Consider the following 20,707-nt stretch of genomic DNA (forward strand, 5'->3'; position numbering starts at 1 on the left):
TTTCTTCACAACCTCAAGAATAGTTGGATTAAGTCTCCTTTGAGGTTGTCGGACCGGTTTTGCTCCTTCTTCAAGAAATATGCGATGCTCACATACTTGGGGGCTTATTCCCACTAGATCCGCCAAAGTCCACCCGATTGCCCTTCTGTTTTTCCTTAATACATTTAGCAATTTGTCTTCTTGTTGAGGGGTTAACTCTTTTGCAATTATCACAGGGAGTTCTTGGGCTTCATCAAGATATGAGTATCTTAAATGGGGTGGTAGTGGCTTCAATTCTATCTTCTTTTCATTCTTTGAAGTTTGAGTTTTCGGATGGTTTGTATGGTGTGTGGTGTTCAATTTGCTTGGATCTTCATTTGCTTCTTCAATCATGTACTTCTCATCTAACTTTGCAAGGTGCACTTCGGCAACCATGTTATCAATTGGGTCACACTGGAATAGAGAGTGATTCTCCGGCGGATGTTTCATTGCTTCCTCTAGACTGAAACTTACGACTCTCCCGTCTATTTCAAATGAATAGCTTCCCGAGTAGGCATCTAGCTTAAATCTAGAAGTTCTCAAGAATGGTCTTCCAAGTAGGATAGACGATGCTCTCTCGGTTTCGCTTGATGGCATTTCAAGGACATAGAAGTCAATTGAAAACACCAACCCTTATTCACCAATACGCTTCCGCAACACCCGTTACGGTTATTATGCTTTTATCCGCTAGGACAAATCTTGCCATCGACCTTTTTAGTGGTGGCAACTTCAATACCCGGTAGACGGAGAGCTGCATGATGTTAACACATGCTCCGAGGTCACACATGCAATCTATAAATTGAACTCCGTTAACGGTGCAAGTGACCATACAAGGGCCCGGATCATCACACTTCTCGGGCAATGCTCCCATTAAAGCGGAAATAGAACTCCCCAATGGGATGGTTTCCAATTCAAGAATTCTATCTGTAACACCCTAATTAGCCTAAGCCTTACCTCGCGTCGTAAAGCCAAGGTTAATCAGAGATTACGATAATTCTAAACTCATACATAATATATATATGGAAAGAATAGCATAATCTAGAAGCCCGATGAAGGATATAGCTCAAAAACAGAATTTTGAAGCACAAACGTACTAACGGAGCTACTAGCTTAAGGCATAAGAAACAGAGAAGATATAACAAAAGATAAGTATATAATATCATAGGGAACTAGTCATGACTCGCGGAGTTTAAGCCGGCTAGCCATATACTGATATACACAACCATACAGTGAAAATAGCTTATACAAGTTTTGTTCTCTCAAATACATGCCTCTAGGCAAAACAAAATACAAAAGGAGAGATGTATAAACAAAATAAACCAAAAAGAACTCCAAAATGATCCAAGATTCTCCGCTCCTGTCACCAACCAAAGCAACTCACCGAGGTGGGTTGCGACCTGCATCTGAAAAACACAACAACAATATGGTATGAGAACCGGAGGTTCTCAGTATGGTAACAGTTCTCAGTGATATAGGATATAAGACCCCGGGACGCCAAAGGCAATCCTAAGCTTCATATCCATCACAAGATTCAACTTAAAGCATTATAAAATATTTAAGTATAACATACCAACTTGACTTAAATAAACCAGGTTATCTATCTTAAGGGATTTCTATTCTAACCAAACACCGCTGTCCCACAGCCTTCACCAACCGATCCTCCATGCGATCCCATCGCCATCGCCTTCCGAACCTCCTCAATCCCAGCAGAAAACACAGATAATGTTCAAAGCAAGTAAAGCACAAGTAGTAACATATATGGCAAATAATTCAGATAGCAAGTAAGCATGTTATTCAATTAGGCAAACCATTACAAGTAGACAAAGCATACAAGCAGATAGGAAATGCATATGATGAATGCCTGCCCTACTGGCTGTGATATCACATTGTCGGTTCAACTGCCAACCCGACACATCTCCATGGAGACGTCGCCCTTCGGATTTCTCATATGGGAACCCCCGAGATATAGTGCCCGGATCACTGTCCAGGTACCGGCGCCTGCTCGCCCTATAGATCCGAAGGGATGCGAGCGGGATATTCTTGCCTCAGACCTCACATCTCAACGTAAGCGGGATTAACCACCGTCCTTACGCCGCCGCCGCTACCTCGACAGGCGGGATTAACCACCGTCCCTGCCAGGCGCATAGCGTGTCAAAATATCATGTAAAAATATTATTTCAGTGGTTTTCAAAAGTATTTTCAGCATACATAAATCCATCACATCAATCCGAGTCCCCGACTCATCTCAACCATTGTCCCTTTTATAACTCAGTTTCCAAATACCAAAAGTCCATCATTTCTCATCTCACATACCAATCATCCTTCACCTAACATCAAACCATTCTCAGCACGCCAGAAACTTAGACCTCCGTTTTCTAATTTACCTTAAGATCATGTACTAGAGCCCTTAATTTATATCCCACGTTCTAATACTCAAAACTAGGTTTTTAACATCAACTTTGAATGATCGTAACTTTCTCTACAAAATTCTAATTTTCACAAACCTTATACTGATTCGAAGAATTTTCAAAGATCTTTAATTCTAAACAATTTTCAATCAATTTTGAAAACCGAGGCAAAAGTTATGATCAAACAAAGTTTACCAAAAACTCAATTTTTCCAAACTTCACAATTACCACACTATCTCACCATACCCATACCAAATCATACCAAACCATCCAAAGCTCCATTTTTCATCAAAATGTACCTGTTATAGCATAATACATCAACCTCACCACATTTTTCTTCTCATTTCATTATTCTCAATTCCAACATCAAATATATAACACTTATGATCAAAATCACCATCAAACCCACCATTTCATAAATCATAACACTACAATCATTATAAGAACCAACTCCCAATCCATACAATCATTCAACATCATCATATCATTATAATTCATCACAATCAACTCAACATTCATCAATTCATCAATATTTAGTATACCAACCATCATTTTAATTCAACCTATCCTATTGGTCACTAGCCTATGTGTCCATGAATATTATATACTACATAGAGGAAACCGAAACCATACCTTGGCCGATTCTCTTTATGCACCCAAAACTCAAAATGAGCACCAACAAGCTTCCAACCACAATCCAAGCTTTCAAATCCACTCCAACAAGCACAAATAAGTTCCAAAAGCTCCCAAAGCCACAATAATCAAACTATATACATATAAATCACCACAAATCAACCTAGGGTTCAACATAAGCATAATCTCACAAGAGTTTAAGAGCTTTTACCTTTCCCAACAGATTTGACAACGCAAATCCAAAGCTAAGCAAGGATTAGAGCAAACCTAAACATCCAAAATCACAAAAACCCATTTAACCCAAAACTCTAATAAAATCCGAAATTTTGAAGAGCAGAACTGGAAGGATTTCGTGATTACCTTGAGGGTTTCTTGGGTGGGTTTTGTAGAGCTCTTCACAAGGAACGCGTAGCCGCAAACGGTGCGGCGATCGGAGCTCCGTAGCTCAAGATATGAGCTTGGGAAGTTTGAAGTGAATAGTAACAATGGTGGAAAGCTCTCACCTCTCTCTTCACTTCAGCTGCTGTTGTGTTTAGGTTATGAGGGTGAAAGTGGCTGAAATGGGTTCATTTAAGTGTATTTATATGTTGGGCTTGGGCCCAACTTGGGCCCGGTCCAACCCGTTAGCGTTTTTAGCCCGTTTGGCCTAACTTCGGGCCAAATCTTTAAAATTAAAGCCCGGTTTTCCATTTCTAATGTTTTTCTAAGGTTTTTGATGGTTTTCACTTTTCTCGTGCGGTACCAGGCAGACTTGAACCGGTTCAACCGGTTCAATTGTCGGTTCGCAATTTTTCACGGTTTTTCGTAGAAAGCACATTTTCTGACTCAGAAAGACCCACTGAGTCCAAAAATCACCTTTAAATCCTCAAATTCTCTCTCTAACCTTTCGGAATCTAATTTGGGCAATTAATTCACTTAATTAACCGGTTGATTCGTTGCGGTTCTTACACGCGCCCATGCTGAGATTTCCAAGGCTTAATTCTCTTGCTCCCTTCCTTTGCCCCATCCTCCTTCTCTCTTCCAGTCCATCCCTGCCCTATATTCTGGAACCACTTAACACACGGGTCACGACATCGAATGGCATCAAGAGAAGATTAGAAATGTATCTATTTTAGTGCAAAATAAGTATGTTTTCATCCATGGGGCAAAACTAGGAAAGGAATGCAAATTCTTGTATTTTCATACAGAAAGTGTGTGGAATCATTGATAAAACCCCTGAAATCAGCACAAGATAAACCCTTAAAATGGGGTTTGTCAGTCGACCCGAAACTCTACACCGCCGTCTAGGTTGTAATCCCCTTCACCCGTGTCAGAAAACGAAATCCTCTCATGCATGGCGTCCAGATCCAAACTGTGATAGTGAGTTGGCACTGCCGATAGTGGCGGAATTGGGGGAGGTGGAGGCAACACATGGCGCACCATAGTCTGGACAGGTGTCTCCGGAACACACTCATCCTCATTCCCACCATTGAACGAGTCGCTGTCCACACTGTCCGCCACGTAATCCTCGTCTGACTCCTCCTCGCCCTCCTCTACCTCATCCACTGGAATGGCGACATGAATGGGCGGTGGTGCGAGAGGTCAGTCGTCCTGTTCATAGGTTGAGTGTACGAAACTCCCACCACCACTGTGTCCCACCTCTGCGAAAAGCTCCATTACCTGCTCCACCATGATCCTCCCATGGATGTCAAACATCAGTTGCACATGCTCGTCCCCTTGAAGTCGGAATAGTCGAAATCGGAAGACTCCGTTATCCATGGGTGCCAGCAACCTATACGCCACCCTTCCGATTTTTCTCGCTTGTGTTCCACCGATCTTGCTCAATATCAAAATCTTCAAATCCGACAACATTTCTACACGCTGAGTGCGAAACAATATCGGATCCTCACACTCAAATGTCACCCCGTTGTCGCCATTTCTCATACGACAATTGGGATAAACAAGCACAAAACTATGTATGGACTATTACTGGCCATTAGGTAGCGTTTGGTGGAGAGACAGAGACGGAAAGACTGAGACTGAGAGACAGAGACTAAGAGACAGAGATTGAAATAAATCTCAGTATTCTGTTTTATGCAAAGTGGAGACAGAAATTGAAACAAGAATGAAACTCTAATTTAATTTGTACAAAGGGTAAATTTGGAATTAATTAATTGAAATGAGGATATTTTAAGTATAAAATATTATTAAAGTTTCAGTCTTCATCTCTAAAAATTTTAGTCTCCTGTGTCCCTACTTTTTGGAGGTACTGAAATACTAAAAATTTTAGGAAAAGATACAGAAATTTTAGTACCAGTCTCTGAACCAACAAACATGATACTGAGTCTCAGTCTCTCAGTCTCAGTTTCAGTATCTCAAAACAAATGCTACCTTAATGCCTTGTATTTGTGAAAAATATGAGACACAAAAAAGATAGAAAAAATTTGTGAGGAATATCAAATGTTACACATCCCTTTATAGCTGCTGCAATTGTCTTTTATATATCTCGTTTACAGTATAAACGAGATAAATATTTCATATATCTCGTTTATACTATAAACGAGATAAATTTCTATTTCATTTAAAAATGTAAAACGATAAATATTTTTTAAATTATTTATTTCGATAATTATTAGATTTATTTTATTTATTTAAATAAAAAATTCGGATATTTAGTTATTCATATTTTGACATTTTATCATGAATTATCAATTATGTACTTAAAAAAGTAGAAAAATAAAATTCCATACAAACTGATATCAGTAAGAAGATAAAAGAATGGGAGGAAACTTCCTGCAATTAATGCGGTGACTTCCTTTTTTTTGTGTGACTTATTAAAAAAACTGAATGACTTATTGACTTATCTTTTCTTTAATAATCTTTATTGAGTGGTTTATCCCATTGGAAATCACAACTATTGAATATACCGATAAAGTTAAATTTTAATATATTGACCGTATAAAGTATATATATGTTTAAGCAAAAAAAAATCACAATATTTGAAAATAATAAAGGTTAGAGTTAATTACCGAAAAAAAAAAAGGTTAGAGCTTTCTTCATTCATTTTTGGATGGTGTTAGAAGAAACGAAGAATCAATGTCTTTCATTTTAGAGACGTTACACATGTTTAATAGAGTATTTGACAAAACTAAAATTAGCTATTGAGATAAAATATATATTAAAATATAAATACACATTAAAAATAAATTAATTTACATATATATTTATAATTTTATATATATATATATTTATAATTAATTTTAATAATTAATTTTAGTATATAAATAATATTTTTATGGACCAAAAAATGACCGATTTCTCTAGCACATTTTTAAATTATGTTTTCAAACATGAAAAATCAAAATTTATTATTTTACCAAAAAAAAAAATCAAAATTTATTATACCCTTCATTGAAAAATCTCTATATTTCTTAGTCACCGTTTGGCGTATAGAACTGGATTTTAGCTCCTCAATTCAAGAGAACTCCACAAAGATGCTCTAATAGAAAGTGTATACCCCCTAGAGTTTTTTTTTTTTTTTTGTGGTTAATTTTTCCTTTTATTGAAAAAAGATGGCTTGAAAAAAAATTGAACTTCCTCAAACTACGGCATAAGATATTTATGTTTCCGAGAATTCTAAATGCATAAACTTAAAAAACTTGAAACTTGTGTATTCTTTAGAGCACTCATTAGACAAACCCATATAATAGCAATGTAGACTAAACAAACCTTAAGAAAACGTAGTTTGCTTTTGCAATAGCTTATGAAAATCAAGAGAAAACAAATAAATAATGCACAAAAGGAAAATCACAAGCAATAGATACTTTTCTAAATCAAGTAACAAGCAGTAACATTTGGATAGCTAGTTCTTCAGTTCTTCACAAAACAAACTCTGATACAATACAAAATGACAATGGAATTGTAGAGCTAAACTTTCCCTACATTTCCCTCTCCTTAGTCATATGGTATTTGGATATATGCTGCATCGCATATAAAGGGGATATCGGCATACATACCGGCGAGAGCACACCTTATGGACTCCAAGACGGTGAAGAGATAAGCGAATGATACGCCGGTCCAGAAATGCATTCCAAGTTTACCCCAGTAGACCGATAGCGGCATCCAGCGACTCACAGTTCCTATAACCTGCAATGCAATCTCCAACAGCATTCCCATCACAACATGGAATCTGAAGAAGTGAGGCCATTCTTTTCTCCTCACGATTCCAAGGTAGGCGACGAAGAAGTATGCCATGAGAAACCAGCTAGGCAGCATGCCAATAGCCTCCAGAAAAGGGTATGTCAGGAACTCAAAGTATTCCAAAAAGGGGTTAAGATTGTATGCTGTCTCGGCGTACATCCATGTCTCGTGGAGAGGCATGAGGTAAGGGAGGCACGCTAATGTTCTCCACCACCATCTTGGTTTCTTGGTCATTTGTGGATAACGCCAACTAGTTGGGACGTCCTTTGATGCTTGAACGGTTGTAGTAGACCTGCATCGTTTCGGTAACACAGGGATTGTGCGAAATAGAGGATTATGACCCCTACTTGAGAGTAGGCTCGATGCAACAGACATGTTCGAGAATGTCATTCCTATCAGAGAAATAAACAATTACAAAAGGAAAATACTTCTCAGCCAGAAACTAATTCCAGAATTAACTGAAAAACTATGATTGGAATACTTTAAAATTTTCAACCACTCAGAATGTGCTACATGTAGCATGTTGACGAGTAGCATTACTAATTAGAAAATAAGATCATCATTATACTTATTGTGCAACAATTAGACACAGTATGGCAATGGATCTATACAACAAATTTAACCCTTGTATCGAATAGAGAATACATCCTACAGATGATAGTTTCAGTTATATACTAACTGTTGGTAAACATATATGCAGGACTATTATCGATTGAATCTGTCACCAACACTAGTTAGTTCTAGACTTGTATCTCTCATCAATGTTCTCATATACACAATCAAAACATGCAGCTATATAACATTAATGTTCATTCAGTGAATTGAATCCCAATCCTCATAATTCCAATCCAATGTAGCATATTCATATCCTCGAGAAGATATCACTCAAACTATCCAATTTATGATATATTACACCAAGGACATTGAAGCTATTTTTTTTTTCCTCCTACCACCACATTAAGTAAAAAATATGTGTAGATTATTTTTAAAAACAATGCAACATTTTCCCTATTACAAAGAAGGGGAAAATCAAACTACAGTGCCAGAAGTAATAATCTTGGAAACTTAAACCGCAATTATTTTCTTCTATTCATGAAAAATTGAACATGTCGACGAATAACTAAAGCAAGGAAAGTACCTCTTTGCAACGAGGATTTACACTCAAAACTATGTCCAAAAGAGGAAGAGCTCTGAATGTTGGAAACAGCAATCTTGGCAGGAAACTGAGAAGTACAGCATAAGAAAGAGCTACAAGGCATGACACCTTTCCATGGCCTCGAATTCAAAGGAACACACACTTGTGGAGATGCAACACAACCATTTCGAATCATGGTTGGCCAACTGACTCAACAACAACAATAACATCAGAACATGTAAAACATTAGCATTGAAGTATCATCAAACTATCAAACTGAATTCATAAAGTAAGCTAGTAAACACCAGAGCCTAGAGTATTGTGCTTTGTTTGTACATCTTAGCTTACAACAATTGGTTCCTTATCTACTATCACTTAGATGAAGATTTTAGTAAACATATGAAACTATAGATACAGAATAAAATTTTATTTAAAAAATTACACAATTTTTTAGCTAAATCAAACCATAAGTTTAATTGAACTCAATTAATAAAATGCAACCATTTTGAATCATGGTTGGCAAACTGGTTCAACAACAACACCACTACTAGAATTACAATTACAACAGTAACAATCAATTCAAATTAAAGATCAACTATTAAAAAATTAAGGACAAAATAAAAAATGCAACAGGATAAGATTAAACGAAGAAAAAAGAAAGAGGGAATGAATGCAACATCGTTATAATGACATCACTGCTTGGTTCTTGGTAGTGATGAACACAAATTAAACAAAATAGATAAGAAATATGAAACCTAAAAATCAGACTTTGACCAACTATTTCCACAAAATAAGAAGCTTCGAAATCTAGAAACCAAAATAAGTTGAGGGAAAAAAATTAAAAGAGAAAGGGTAGAGATAACAAGAGATATGTACCTGTGTCTCTGAGAAATGAGTGAAAAGAAAGGAGAAGATTTGAAAGTTGGGGTGCAATAGTAATACTGATTAGTGGGGTTGAGTGTTCATGTGTCTAGGTTTATCTGAACCTCCATCTTCATTTTACAGAAAATACAAAGAACAGTGACGGACACGAGAGAATAGAGATAGAAGCATTATTGTTATAAAACGATGATGAAATTCATGTCTGAATTGGGCCTTCCGGGTCGGGTTCAAGGCTTGGTTTCAGGATTTGATTTTATTGGGTTATGAAGAAGCATACTCCTTCGGTCGTCCCAGTGATTAAAAAAAATTGCTAGGTAAATATGCAGTTTTTGTAACTAAGTTCAAATAATATTTTTTTTCCTTATGCTTCTTCTTCTTCTCCTCTTTCCTCAACTAAAATTTCTGGTTATCAATCCTTAAATTCTATTGAATCAACTTGGTAAATTTGACTACAAAATGACTTGATCATATAACACCAATGAAAAAAATAATAGTTATAAACTGAAATGGTGGACATTCACATCCAAATCAATAAAATAAAGTACATCAAGTTTAACTGTGCACTATGATTTAAAGGTGGTATACTCTTCAGTTTTCACCTTTTAATTCAAACCTAGATTATACTCTACTATGTATTAATTCTAACTAGCTTTTTCATTCAATGTTTACTTCAGGTGCCCATTACGTAAAAGGAAAATTACAGGTTGACAGGTTCAACTATTCGGTCGTAGAAAAATTAGGATTTTCTTCTGTAAATGTTATACAACCAGAAGATCTTCGGTAAAGCCTGACTAAAATTACGAGATTACCGGATGAAATAAGTGGTCAGATCTACTGATATTTTGTTTGAAACATCAACATCCAAAAATTTATTATACTCCTCATTCATAAGCTCTATCCCCTTTAAGAAACTTCTCATATCAAATCGAATTAGTTCTTAAAAATAAGGATAAGAATTAAATATTGGTGGCTACATCAAGAAATCTGATCTTCGATTGAAAAGGAGAACAAAAGTGAAAATATACCCCAAATGATTACTCGAGCAATAAATATTACAAAATCCCAAGCCAAATCGCCGTACAAAATTATGAAGAAATGCGTCATGAGTTGTGAGATTTTAAGACAACAATGTTCCGCTACTGACAATGGAAGTAATATTTAATTTCCTCTCTAATTTCCCAAATATACAGCCTAATTGTAATGAAGTATATGATACACTAAAAAATAGAACCAGAATCGGCAGGACTAGGTGGCATGGCAACATAACAGTAAAAACAGCTAGTTGTCAAAATGGGAGTCAGAAATGGCAACTACAGAAACGATTCATCACCAGAAAGACAAAATTTCGATTTTCATACCGCCCCAAACAATTTAAATTATGTCGATGGGGTTTCATACTCTTCCTTAGCCTCGGTACCATTAACGAGGACTGCACCATCGGTAGAATCTGCATCCACTACAACTTCCTCTTGGCTTCCTTCCTCTGCATTTTGTTCCTCTGTATATTCCTCTTCGTTTTGTTCGGCCAACTGCAACATAAGCACATAGAATAACGTCAACCTATTTTAATTCCGTAGAAGCAAAATAAAATTGAGAGCATTATGATAAACCTACCTCATGGTAGGATTCCCCATTCTCTAGAGGCTGTTCCTCTTCTTCGATCTGCATGTTTCTGAAAGCTTCAACAAGAGGTATGTGTGATTTATCAGCATGGTTGATGTACTCCTCTGCAGGAGGATAAACGCCCCTGAAAAAGAATAATAAAAGTAGTTCAGGGAAAGAGATTCGTTGGGATATTTAACACACGATATAACTATCAAAGCTGCAGGAAAGTATATATTTCCCACTCCGACCTTTTTTCTGCTGCTTTGGATTCAACAGCAAGTGCAACTTGCCAATCGTCAAACAAATTAGGATACTCTTCAGGATCAGCCAATGATTCCGCAGCTTTTGGACTAACCTATTCATATTAACAAATAAACAACGTAATAAATATGACAGTTCCATTATTGAGAAATAAAAGTACACGATATATCTGAAAAAGAAATTACCTTGTTCAGATCTTTTCGCCAAATTGCCACTATCTCTGACACCTTGCTTGGGAGATAAGATCGAGCCATTAAAGCAGCCTCAGGAATCCGGTTGCTGCAAAAAGCATAACTTTGATCATCAATCCACTCTAATAAACAATGAATAAGAGTAGTGTAGAATATTACCTTTCTATCAACAGTTGAAGGCAATCTTCAAGTTTACCCAGTGTAAATAAGCAAAGGAATGCAACATTGTTCTTCCCTTGCTCTTTAGCAAGAGTTGCAAGTTTTGAAATTCCTTCAGCATCTCCTAAAGAAGAATATAGCAGCAATAACCCACTCAAATCCATTGCATGCTTTAGACACTCCTCAGCCATTTCTAACTGCAAGAATGGATGACATAGTGAGATGTAATGGAAATGGATAACATAGTGAGATGTAATGGAACAGAAGGGTGACGAAGAATGATCAACATCAAAGCCCCTAGATCATTACTGACAGTGACTAACAATAAATATTTAAAATCCTACTATGATCAGCATCTATAAAGAAAAACACCTTTCCAGTAGACATGGCTAATTCTCCCAACTGCTTCCATTTAGACTCACTCTGCACTTCCGTGGCAATGCTCTGATCGGAGAGGAGAAAAAAGGATGAGTAGTTCTCATAATTTAAAGTGTGAAACAAGAAAGTAATCAGTAAGTTACATTATAAAACTTTTATAAGTCAAAGGCTATCTCCTTTTTCAGGCACATGAAAATTTTTTAACTTACCTTTGCAACCTCTAATCTCCCAAGCTGCATGGCTAGATCAAACCTATAGTCAGGGTCAGTAGCTACTTCAAGAGCATCCTCTATCATGCCTCGTGATTCCAGGAATCGAGCCACACTACCATAAAAACAAGTGTATAATTTTAACTAGGACCATATATGACATCTTAGAACCAAGCTTTAGAACTGAACTCCTAATTTAGAAAGTAGAACAATACTCCCTCTATATTAAGAAGAGGGGTAAAACCGCAAAATATGAGACTATACACTTGTATCATGAAAGAACATCAAGCAATAACAATAACAATAATTCAGTGTTAAGAATACCATAACAAAGTGGGCAAGAAGTGATGTGCTATTAATGAGCTAGTACCTGTTGTGATGCTCTTTAGGAATGGATGGTAGAACTTCATTGGCCCTATCAAAGTCACCACGCATCACAAGAGTCTTGTACTCAATCAAGCTCAAAAGTAGTGTGTATCCCATTACACTGAAACCATCAAGAACAGAAATATAATCAAGCACTGCACTACATTATTAGCGTAATATGTGATATCAAATGATACAAACACTGCACTTACTTGAACTCTTTGTCTATCAAGTAAACCTTACTTTGGCTGGCAAGATATCCCAACAAGTACATAGGACGGTCCAAATGAGACATTGTAGTCACCTAAATTCATAATGGTATTTATCAAGAAGCCTTAACTGAGCCAAGTAGTAAAATAAATCCTTTTCTCCGCAACGAATAAACTTATCAAGACGTAGAGGTGATAACAAGGAGTTCAATAAACATGAGAATTAGAAGTTTTTTCAAATTGAACCAACTAGGAGAAATTGGCAATACCTCTCCACCAACACAATAGTTAAGCCTCCAAGAAGAATTGTTGTAGATAAAACAATCCCCAACCCAGATCCCTGTTCTCACACGCTCATTCATTTCATGGAGGAGCTCAAAGGCATCTTCAACACCTTGCTCATCAACGGCCGTTTTACTGTCAAGATATGATGCAACAACATCACGCTGCAAAAGTGGAAGTTAAAATTTTTATTGTGTCTCACTAGCAAATCGCAACCCAATAAAATTTCCCCCCTTTTTTGTGTGTTCAGATAAAATCAACTGTAGATAAAAAGGATAAAGTTAATTAGAACCCTCACGTTGTACTTCAAGATGTAGAATGATGTGTCACTTGCAATCACCACTAGATCACCACTATCAGCCCAATAGAGGTTCTGGCACAAAAAATATTTTAAAAGATTAGCGACGACTTAGATAGCAATGAACAGAAAACTACACATCACCTCATGAAAGCACTTACTTTCACATTAACATCAATCCGACGAATCAACCTGCATTCAGCCCAATCATAAAAGCAAATGAAATCATTTGAGCACATTGCCAGTACAGTGCCACCAAATATTCGTTCAGCTGAAAATGTTGGCCGGATACTCTTCTTTTCCTGAAAGAAAACATAATTCTCACTACAATCAAATTCCCCTGGAGAATAATTATTTCACTTCAAAATATAGTGCCCACGTCAAAGCATTGCAAGCACTTAGCTCCTTGTCAAACAAGGATTTTATTGAGGTAAATTTCCATAGGTAGATAATTTTTAGATTTATTAAAATTATATTTCGGATGGAAACAATGTTGTTTTATAATGCTTAAATTAAATTTTACCCAAAAAAAATATTTCTTAACTTATAAATAATTAGATTTTAATATTAATTTGTCTTTAACTTAACCCATAAATAAAAAATACTAAATTTGGTAATTATCCATGCAAAAGTAAATTTTTTCATTCATACTTTCCAAACTACATATATGATATATAATACCAGTTTCCCGGGTTCAAGCCCAATGAATGTGTCGGTTGTCATTATCATTTTCTCTGTTTCTCATTTTATTATTGTAGGATATAGGTTTTCATCATCACTTTTGTCAATGGAAAGAGTATCAAATGAATATAGAAGTTCAAAATGAATTAGAAACCTGGAAATTCTTGCTGAAAATCTTAATTTTTGATGTACTTTCTCTCACAGCATACTCCCCATCCGAAGACCAGACGAATTCCAATGCCGAGCCAAACGATCTATTTCTCCATGCCAAAGCAGTGTATATAATATACTCACCATCTCCACAAACAACAACAAATCGACCATTTGGATTGTGTTTCAAGCTCTGAATACCAAACATAATCAGAGCACTAGTCAATCACCAGGTGCTAATATGCATGAAGAAACATACAAGTTGTAATAATTGAAAACATAATTCTAGTTACAGTTCCCACTTCCGAACGACCTACTAACTAGTTGCCAATGTTTTTTACTTCAAAAACTAGCATAACACAACATATAAATATTCATCTATACTGGGAAGAGATACAGCATATCCAGGGAAGAAAAGCTAGGGAGATCATGACAACACTAACCCAACGGAGAAATAACAAACTTTTTGCATACAAATACTGAAACAAAGTTCAGCCAGGGATCAAGAGAAATATATGAATATAAGGTATCACCAGAGCAATAACGAAGCAAGATCAGGATGAAGACATTCCAAAAAATCTGATTTCCTAACAACAGTAAGTTGTTTTTTTTTTTCTGCTTTGCAAACCAGAAACTTTAGGGCACTAATTAAGGAACCGAAAAAAAAAAAGAGTGAGAGATAAGATTTTAAGTTTAACATACTTTCCATTATTTTTTCCTTAACCAATATTTTTGGGAAACAAATTAGAAAAACAAAAACAAACACAAACGAACAAAGATTATTTTAAAAAAAATCATAATATAAAATATACCTATTTTCCTAAAATGCATCCAAGGTTGCAAGTGAGACTATAAACAATCTAAATTAGAGAATAATACAAGAATGAAACACCATAATAGGAAGTATGTTAACTCACTTGTGGGTAGAGATCACATGTCCCAAGCTCCTTAACAGCCAAAGGTAACCTTTCCCCATCAGCAATCTAAAATACATAGCACCAGTATGTGTCAATAAAGAAAGACAGAATTCTCTTGGTAAAAAGTTAATAAGGACAGCCAGATTTTCACTGCCTGCTTGCTAACTGTAGAGCCAAAAGCCCAAGTGGGCAAAATTCAGCAAATACCTGTGTGTCTGCTCCTACACTTCTTATATTGACAGTCTGAATTTCATTATGCTTAGCCCAGATAATCTTCCCGCTGTTATCCATGCTGGCCACTGGTTCTTCTCGACCAAGTTTGACCATAATAGTACCTTCATCGTATCCAATCACAACCCTGCAGACAAAGATGTACTGGAAATTTATAAAACAAAGAACAAGCAAAGCAAGACCCTCAAAAGCTTCAACAACAACAAAGAAGCCGTGTTCCATTTGGTAGGGTTGGCCGCATGGCCGCATGGATCAAATGACAATATAGTACCTTTCCATAGAACATATCTGTGTTTAAATCATTTACACGTAAATCTCTCTTGAAGGCAATTCTGACGAAATTAAAGAATACGATGATGCATAAGGAGAAAAAACAGTTTTCTCATCAGTATCTACTCAAATGTGAAGACTTGATTCATTAGAGGCAAGAGATGACAATATTGTCCTATTTAACATTATTCAAGGGGATAAGCAATGAGCCTCAACAAGACTTGGAGAAACTATATCTAATGTAAAAAAAAAAAAAAAAAGAACTCACCGACGTGAACCCTTGAGGTATCCAATTGCCCAAACTCTTTCAAGACCATAATTCAATGTATTCTCAAGTCTGAAAGCAGATTAAACCACCATAAAATTGTTAAATGGCCACAATATATTCATAATCGCAACCATACTTCAAACTAGTTTTAGTAAATCTTCAAGTCTAGAAAGGAAAGCTTAATTGATGGGAAAATAGTTAATACAATTAGAAGAATCAGATGAAATCCATTCCACTCTGGTGAATCTCGAATCCAGGCATCATTGTCATGAAAAAGAACTCTCTATAGAGTATAATCTTTTAACAAAAACAGCATGAGTGGAAAGGTTAAGAAGAAACATGAGACAAAATATCATTCTTTCTAGGGGAGAAAAAAGTGTTATAAGCCCTCATTGCCTAAGATCAAAAGTCAAGGTTAGTGAAATTATTCAAGTTCCACAAGCCATTGATGACAATTGGCCGAAAGGGCATAAGAAACTAACCAAATTGAAGATAAGCTTAGAACTTAGTATTCTATGAATCTCCAATTACCTATACGTTGTGGAATGCCATATTCGTACTGTACCATCCTCAGAACCAGTAATAATTATAGGGAGCTCAGGATGAAAGCATACAGCAGATACATTGTGTGTGTGACCCTCCAAAGTCTGGACACAACTTTTAGTCTGATAATCCCATACCTGTTTCATAGGTTTTATCTATGTAATAATTCCAATCGATATATACATAAAAGGCAAACAAATCTTAGCAAAGTGTAAAGAGAATGAAAAACAGAAAGCAAACCTTTGCAGTGTGATCATCAGATCCAGTTATTAGGTAAGGTTTGTCACCACCTGTAAAGTAATCAACACAATTCACTCCTTTCTGATGAGCATCCAATGTAAAATTAGGGTCTGGAGAGCCAAGATTCCAAATCTGCAAGGAAGATTATGGCATTAATGCCCTATATTGGAAATAAACAAAATTATACAGGAAACAACTCATAAAGAACACATATATACCTTTATGGTGCGATCAAGAGAGGCACTTGCGAAGGTGTTGGTATCTTTAGGGTTAAATGTCACTTGCATGACATAATGAGAATGCCCCTCAAATACCTGGGTACAAACCCAGCCCTTGTCCCAATCCCAAAGCTTTATGAGCATATCATCAGATGATGAAAGCACATAAGGAAGGTTAGGATGTACTGCCACACACCTAATGTAATCTGTGTGTGCCTCAAATATTTTAACCTTATCCATTGTGTTGTAATTATATACACGAATATGCATATCATCTGCTCCGGCAACAACCCACTGTTTACGTGCAATAAACTTAGCCGACCTAACTGCAAAATGATGCAGTATATGAGAGCCATGAAAGATATAAAGAAGAAAATGGCTTACAAACAAAATGCATGAAGTGGCTGATATGTAAACAACAATACAAACAGACCAAAGTTCATGTACCTGGTAATTCAGCTACCTCAAAAGACTTAGCCATGGTCTGAAATAGAACCCAGGAAATTAAAGTTAATTGCACAAACAAAGGCATGTGAAGGATTTAAGTAAAGGAACAGGACATTTAAAGGCAGTCAGAACACATAAAACTACACAGAATGCATCAGAAACCTTTGAAATGACATGAAGAAACCACAATGCAATGGAAAAGAAAAAAAGAAAAAATAAACAAAACATATGCATGCTACTTAATAAAGTAGAACTAGCAAATACAATATGCAGTATGTGCTAAACTATGCACAACAGTAAAATTCATCTCAAGTACAAAATCGATGGCACTAATTCAAGCGTTTAAGGAAACAGATGAAATAAGGTAAACTCCTGATCCGGAACAATGTGGCTTGGAGCTCCACTTGAAATTTCAACAGTTCCTTCCAATCTCTCCCTCAGTTATGGATTATCTGAACAAATCTCTAACCAACTTTCTCCAATTCTACATCCCTTATTTATTGCCAATTTCCTGTAGCCATCCAACTGCCTCTTACCTCTTAACAGACTTGAATCACAGATTTGTTTCATTCAGTATATGATACAACTGGGACCCAAGCATCTAATATAATGTCCAAGACCCATCTTTCCTACACTTTGTAATATAGACCTGCTTGAATACAGGTCTCCTATGAGAAAATGTGTCTCCAACATCTCTATTAACAGTGGTATCACATTAAAATATTGCAAAGGATGGATTTTGACATTTCTGTCAAAAAGAAGTGGATAACTAGCCTTTCTTCGACATTTTGACAGGTTATTTGTCAGTTGCAGCATCCAAATAACATGTTAGTAAAACAAATTGTATTGATATCAGTTTTTCCGTTTTGATTGAGAAGGAGGTCATGAGCTCGTGTGGTGAAGCCAATCATAGGATAGAGCGCAGTCAAGTTCAGCTGGTTGGGATTCAATCTCAGGATCAAAGAGGTATACTTGGTGACAAGTGTGTAAAGGCTCTTTGGTATTTGTTAATCCATATAATGGGGTATATATATTTCACACAACTTATATTTCATTCTTTTTCTAGGTACAAAATGCTGTAGTAAGTTCTAACCATTTTTCAACATGAACATCAATAGAAGAGTCGTAATATTCACTTTTTGTTTCTTTGGAAATGGCATGAGGGCTGAGGCAGACTATATACAGTTTCTACAATATTTTCTTTTGAATTTTGATAAAGAAGAGTATCATTAACACAAAGAGAAGAATAATACAATAAGATAGTAACTACAAATTTGTTTGTAGGCCATAATTATCAGTTTGACTATTCTAATGGATTCATTGGAACTGAATCAACTGATGCATGCAAAAACACTGAAGTTATTCCTTACATAAGAAGTTTACCAGGACTATTTTTAATGAAAGCAAAAGTACATCTTTTGCAAATTAAGATATTTAAAGCACAAACATCCTTGAACAATGTCATCTAGTAGCATAGCCACATACTATTGTAATTTTCAAATTTCCCTAGGAGAGAAAGAATAAGAGGCTGCTTGGAATATGAAGAAAGCAATAACAAACACGCTTCATTCTTGAACTAGCTTCTCGTTATACATAGGCACCATGCAAAATGTCGCTTGTTTAAAGATAAATCAATAAAGACCTGTTTCTGACTCAAGTTCCAAGATATAGGAATTCACTAACAAAATATCTTAACTATAAAAAAATAAAATAAAATAAAATAAAAGCTGCCATACCTGAGATTGGTAGTTCCATATGCAGACAGTGCCACTGTATAAACTTGCCAAAATCCTGCATTATTGATGGCAACATCACAAGATTCAGTAAAACGTAAAGTACGTATAAACTGATCTATCTACTCTCCACGTTCCACAGTAATAATATAATATCAACAGGGTTTCGGTTTAAAATAATATCAGCATTTTCCACAGTTAATAAACAACAGCACTCATAAGAGAAACGTTCACAAGCTATCCTCATAGATGCCACACTAGAGAAATACTGAATAAGTTAGTAGTTACATAAATCCATGATAAGCATTAAATTAGAGGCCCTGTTTTAACTTCAGCATCATATCATAAAACAATCATTTAGTAGATGAGAAGGCCTAATTACCATGGTTCTGTAGGATGTAGATCCACAGATTTCACTCTCTCAGATCTTTGAGCAAGCTTTCGCTGATCAAATATTATGGCAAAACGTGAGTTCAAGCATTAACATAAGCTAAACATCCGCACTATGCCTGGTTGCTTAGAAACCTAATTCACTGAAAACCTCACCGCACAGCTAAACCAGAAAACTTACTAAGCAACCAAACATAAACAAACCTCATAATCCAAAACACAAAAGAACAAATCGTACCTTGATTTCGAGTCTGAGAGGCTGCGAACGCAAGTAGAACAACAAACAAGCAAAAAAAAAGTCAATTCACAATTCAATATTAGATCCAATTAGGAGCTAAAACAGATGAACTAACAGTGAAAAAACAAAGCAAAACCAGGAGCGTCACATTTTTCAGGTTCGCATATACATACATAGATAGACAACAGAAACGATTGAAAATCTCAAAATCAGAGACGCGTAACAGGAATAAGGAAACCAAAATGGAAGCGAGTGTTGGTTCCAGATCTAAGAAGCGTTAGTACGAGGAAACGGATCGAAGAGGAAGAAGAAGCTCACCATTTTGGTTGTGGAGATTGAAGGAAGAAGGTGGAATCGACGTAGAACACTCTCCGAAGATCAGAATCGGAGTTCCTGAAGTGGTAGAGAACGAGATCGAGCTCCGAGAGAAAGAGAGAGAAGGTTTTTTGCGTTGGGTTGGGAAAGAGCAGAGTGTAAAAATGTAGATACGATCGATTGAGGGAGGAAGAAAGAAGAGAAGTGTTGTGCTTTGCAGTTAAGGCAGTATTTACGACTATACCACTGCTAGTAAGGGATGCTGGAAATGGTGTTAACACTTAACAATACCTTCTTTCTTCAACTAAACAAAATTAATTATTTACTTATTATATCGTAAAAGTAATTAATTTTTAAATTTATTTTTAAAATATTAAAAAATATATTTTTATTAAATAACTGTGCAAAATATTTAATAATTATAAGAGAAAGTATAGGGAGCCAATTACCTAAGCGTACAATGTGAACAATGAAAGTTTAGAAAGTATTAGAGATATGATTATTAGTGTTACATTGTCCTATCAGGTTATGCTTTTGGGATGAGTGATTTCAGAACATGGTATTAGAGTTCTAGCTCTGGAAGGTTAAGAGTTCGAACCTTAATGAATCCAAAATTAACTTTTCATAACATGAGATGTTGACCAACCCAAATTAGGTTTTTTTTTAATTATATTTTATGAATAGGCAATAACATGCTCTTTTTTCTTCCTTTTTTTTTGGTTAGCAAAATAACGTATACAACATTTAAAAAAATTTGAAAAATTGATGATGGTGTCTCATGTCTGAATTGGGCTATCCTTTGTGGGTTGGGTTATGCTTAAAATTCAGTAAGTAAGTTTTTGGTCTACGGTAA

The 20,707-nt window shown here is 35.9% G+C and overlaps 2 protein-coding genes and 1 long non-coding RNA gene across 3 annotated transcripts; all 3 read right to left on the reverse strand.

Moving 5' to 3' along the window:
* Window positions 1–1,154: 1,154 nt before the first annotated feature.
* LOC112709842 (uncharacterized) lies at window positions 1,155–3,613 on the reverse strand. Its single transcript, XR_003156542.3, has 4 exons — window positions 3,420–3,613; window positions 3,271–3,326; window positions 3,060–3,192; window positions 1,155–1,421 (listed from the first exon to the last, which is right to left on the reverse strand). It is a non-coding gene; the product is annotated as an uncharacterized lncRNA (long non-coding RNA).
* A 3,232-nt stretch (window positions 3,614–6,845) lies between these two features.
* On the reverse strand, window positions 6,846–9,646 carry LOC112709845 (protein TIC 20-I, chloroplastic). The gene is made up of 3 exons (XM_025761827.3): window positions 9,250–9,646; window positions 8,377–8,579; window positions 6,846–7,630 (listed from the first exon to the last, which is right to left on the reverse strand). Exons 2-3 carry the CDS (start codon window positions 8,567–8,569, stop codon window positions 6,993–6,995), a joined length of 831 nt encoding a protein of 276 aa, XP_025617612.1. The 5' UTR covers window positions 8,570–8,579; window positions 9,250–9,646; the 3' UTR covers window positions 6,846–6,992.
* A 623-nt stretch (window positions 9,647–10,269) lies between these two features.
* LOC112709843 (coatomer subunit beta'-2) lies at window positions 10,270–20,156 on the reverse strand. Its single transcript, XM_025761824.3, has 24 exons — window positions 19,858–20,156; window positions 19,540–19,560; window positions 19,294–19,355; window positions 18,915–18,969; window positions 17,179–17,215; window positions 16,732–17,057; window positions 16,514–16,645; window positions 16,262–16,410; window positions 15,731–15,799; window positions 15,169–15,319; window positions 14,962–15,027; window positions 14,049–14,237; window positions 13,375–13,515; window positions 13,214–13,288; window positions 12,903–13,079; window positions 12,637–12,728; window positions 12,429–12,545; window positions 12,059–12,173; window positions 11,844–11,915; window positions 11,472–11,668; window positions 11,307–11,400; window positions 11,109–11,215; window positions 10,870–11,002; window positions 10,270–10,784 (listed from the first exon to the last, which is right to left on the reverse strand). The coding sequence occupies exons 1-24, from the start codon at window positions 19,858–19,860 to the stop codon at window positions 10,632–10,634; spliced, it is 2,733 nt and encodes a 910-aa protein (XP_025617609.1). The 5' UTR covers window positions 19,861–20,156; the 3' UTR covers window positions 10,270–10,631.
* Window positions 20,157–20,707: the final 551 nt, after the last annotated feature.

The sequence above is a fragment of the Arachis hypogaea genome, chromosome 9, assembly GCF_003086295.3.
Source record: "Arachis hypogaea cultivar Tifrunner chromosome 9, arahy.Tifrunner.gnm2.J5K5, whole genome shotgun sequence".
In the NCBI taxonomy this organism is placed as follows: Eukaryota; Viridiplantae; Streptophyta; class Magnoliopsida; order Fabales; family Fabaceae; genus Arachis; species Arachis hypogaea.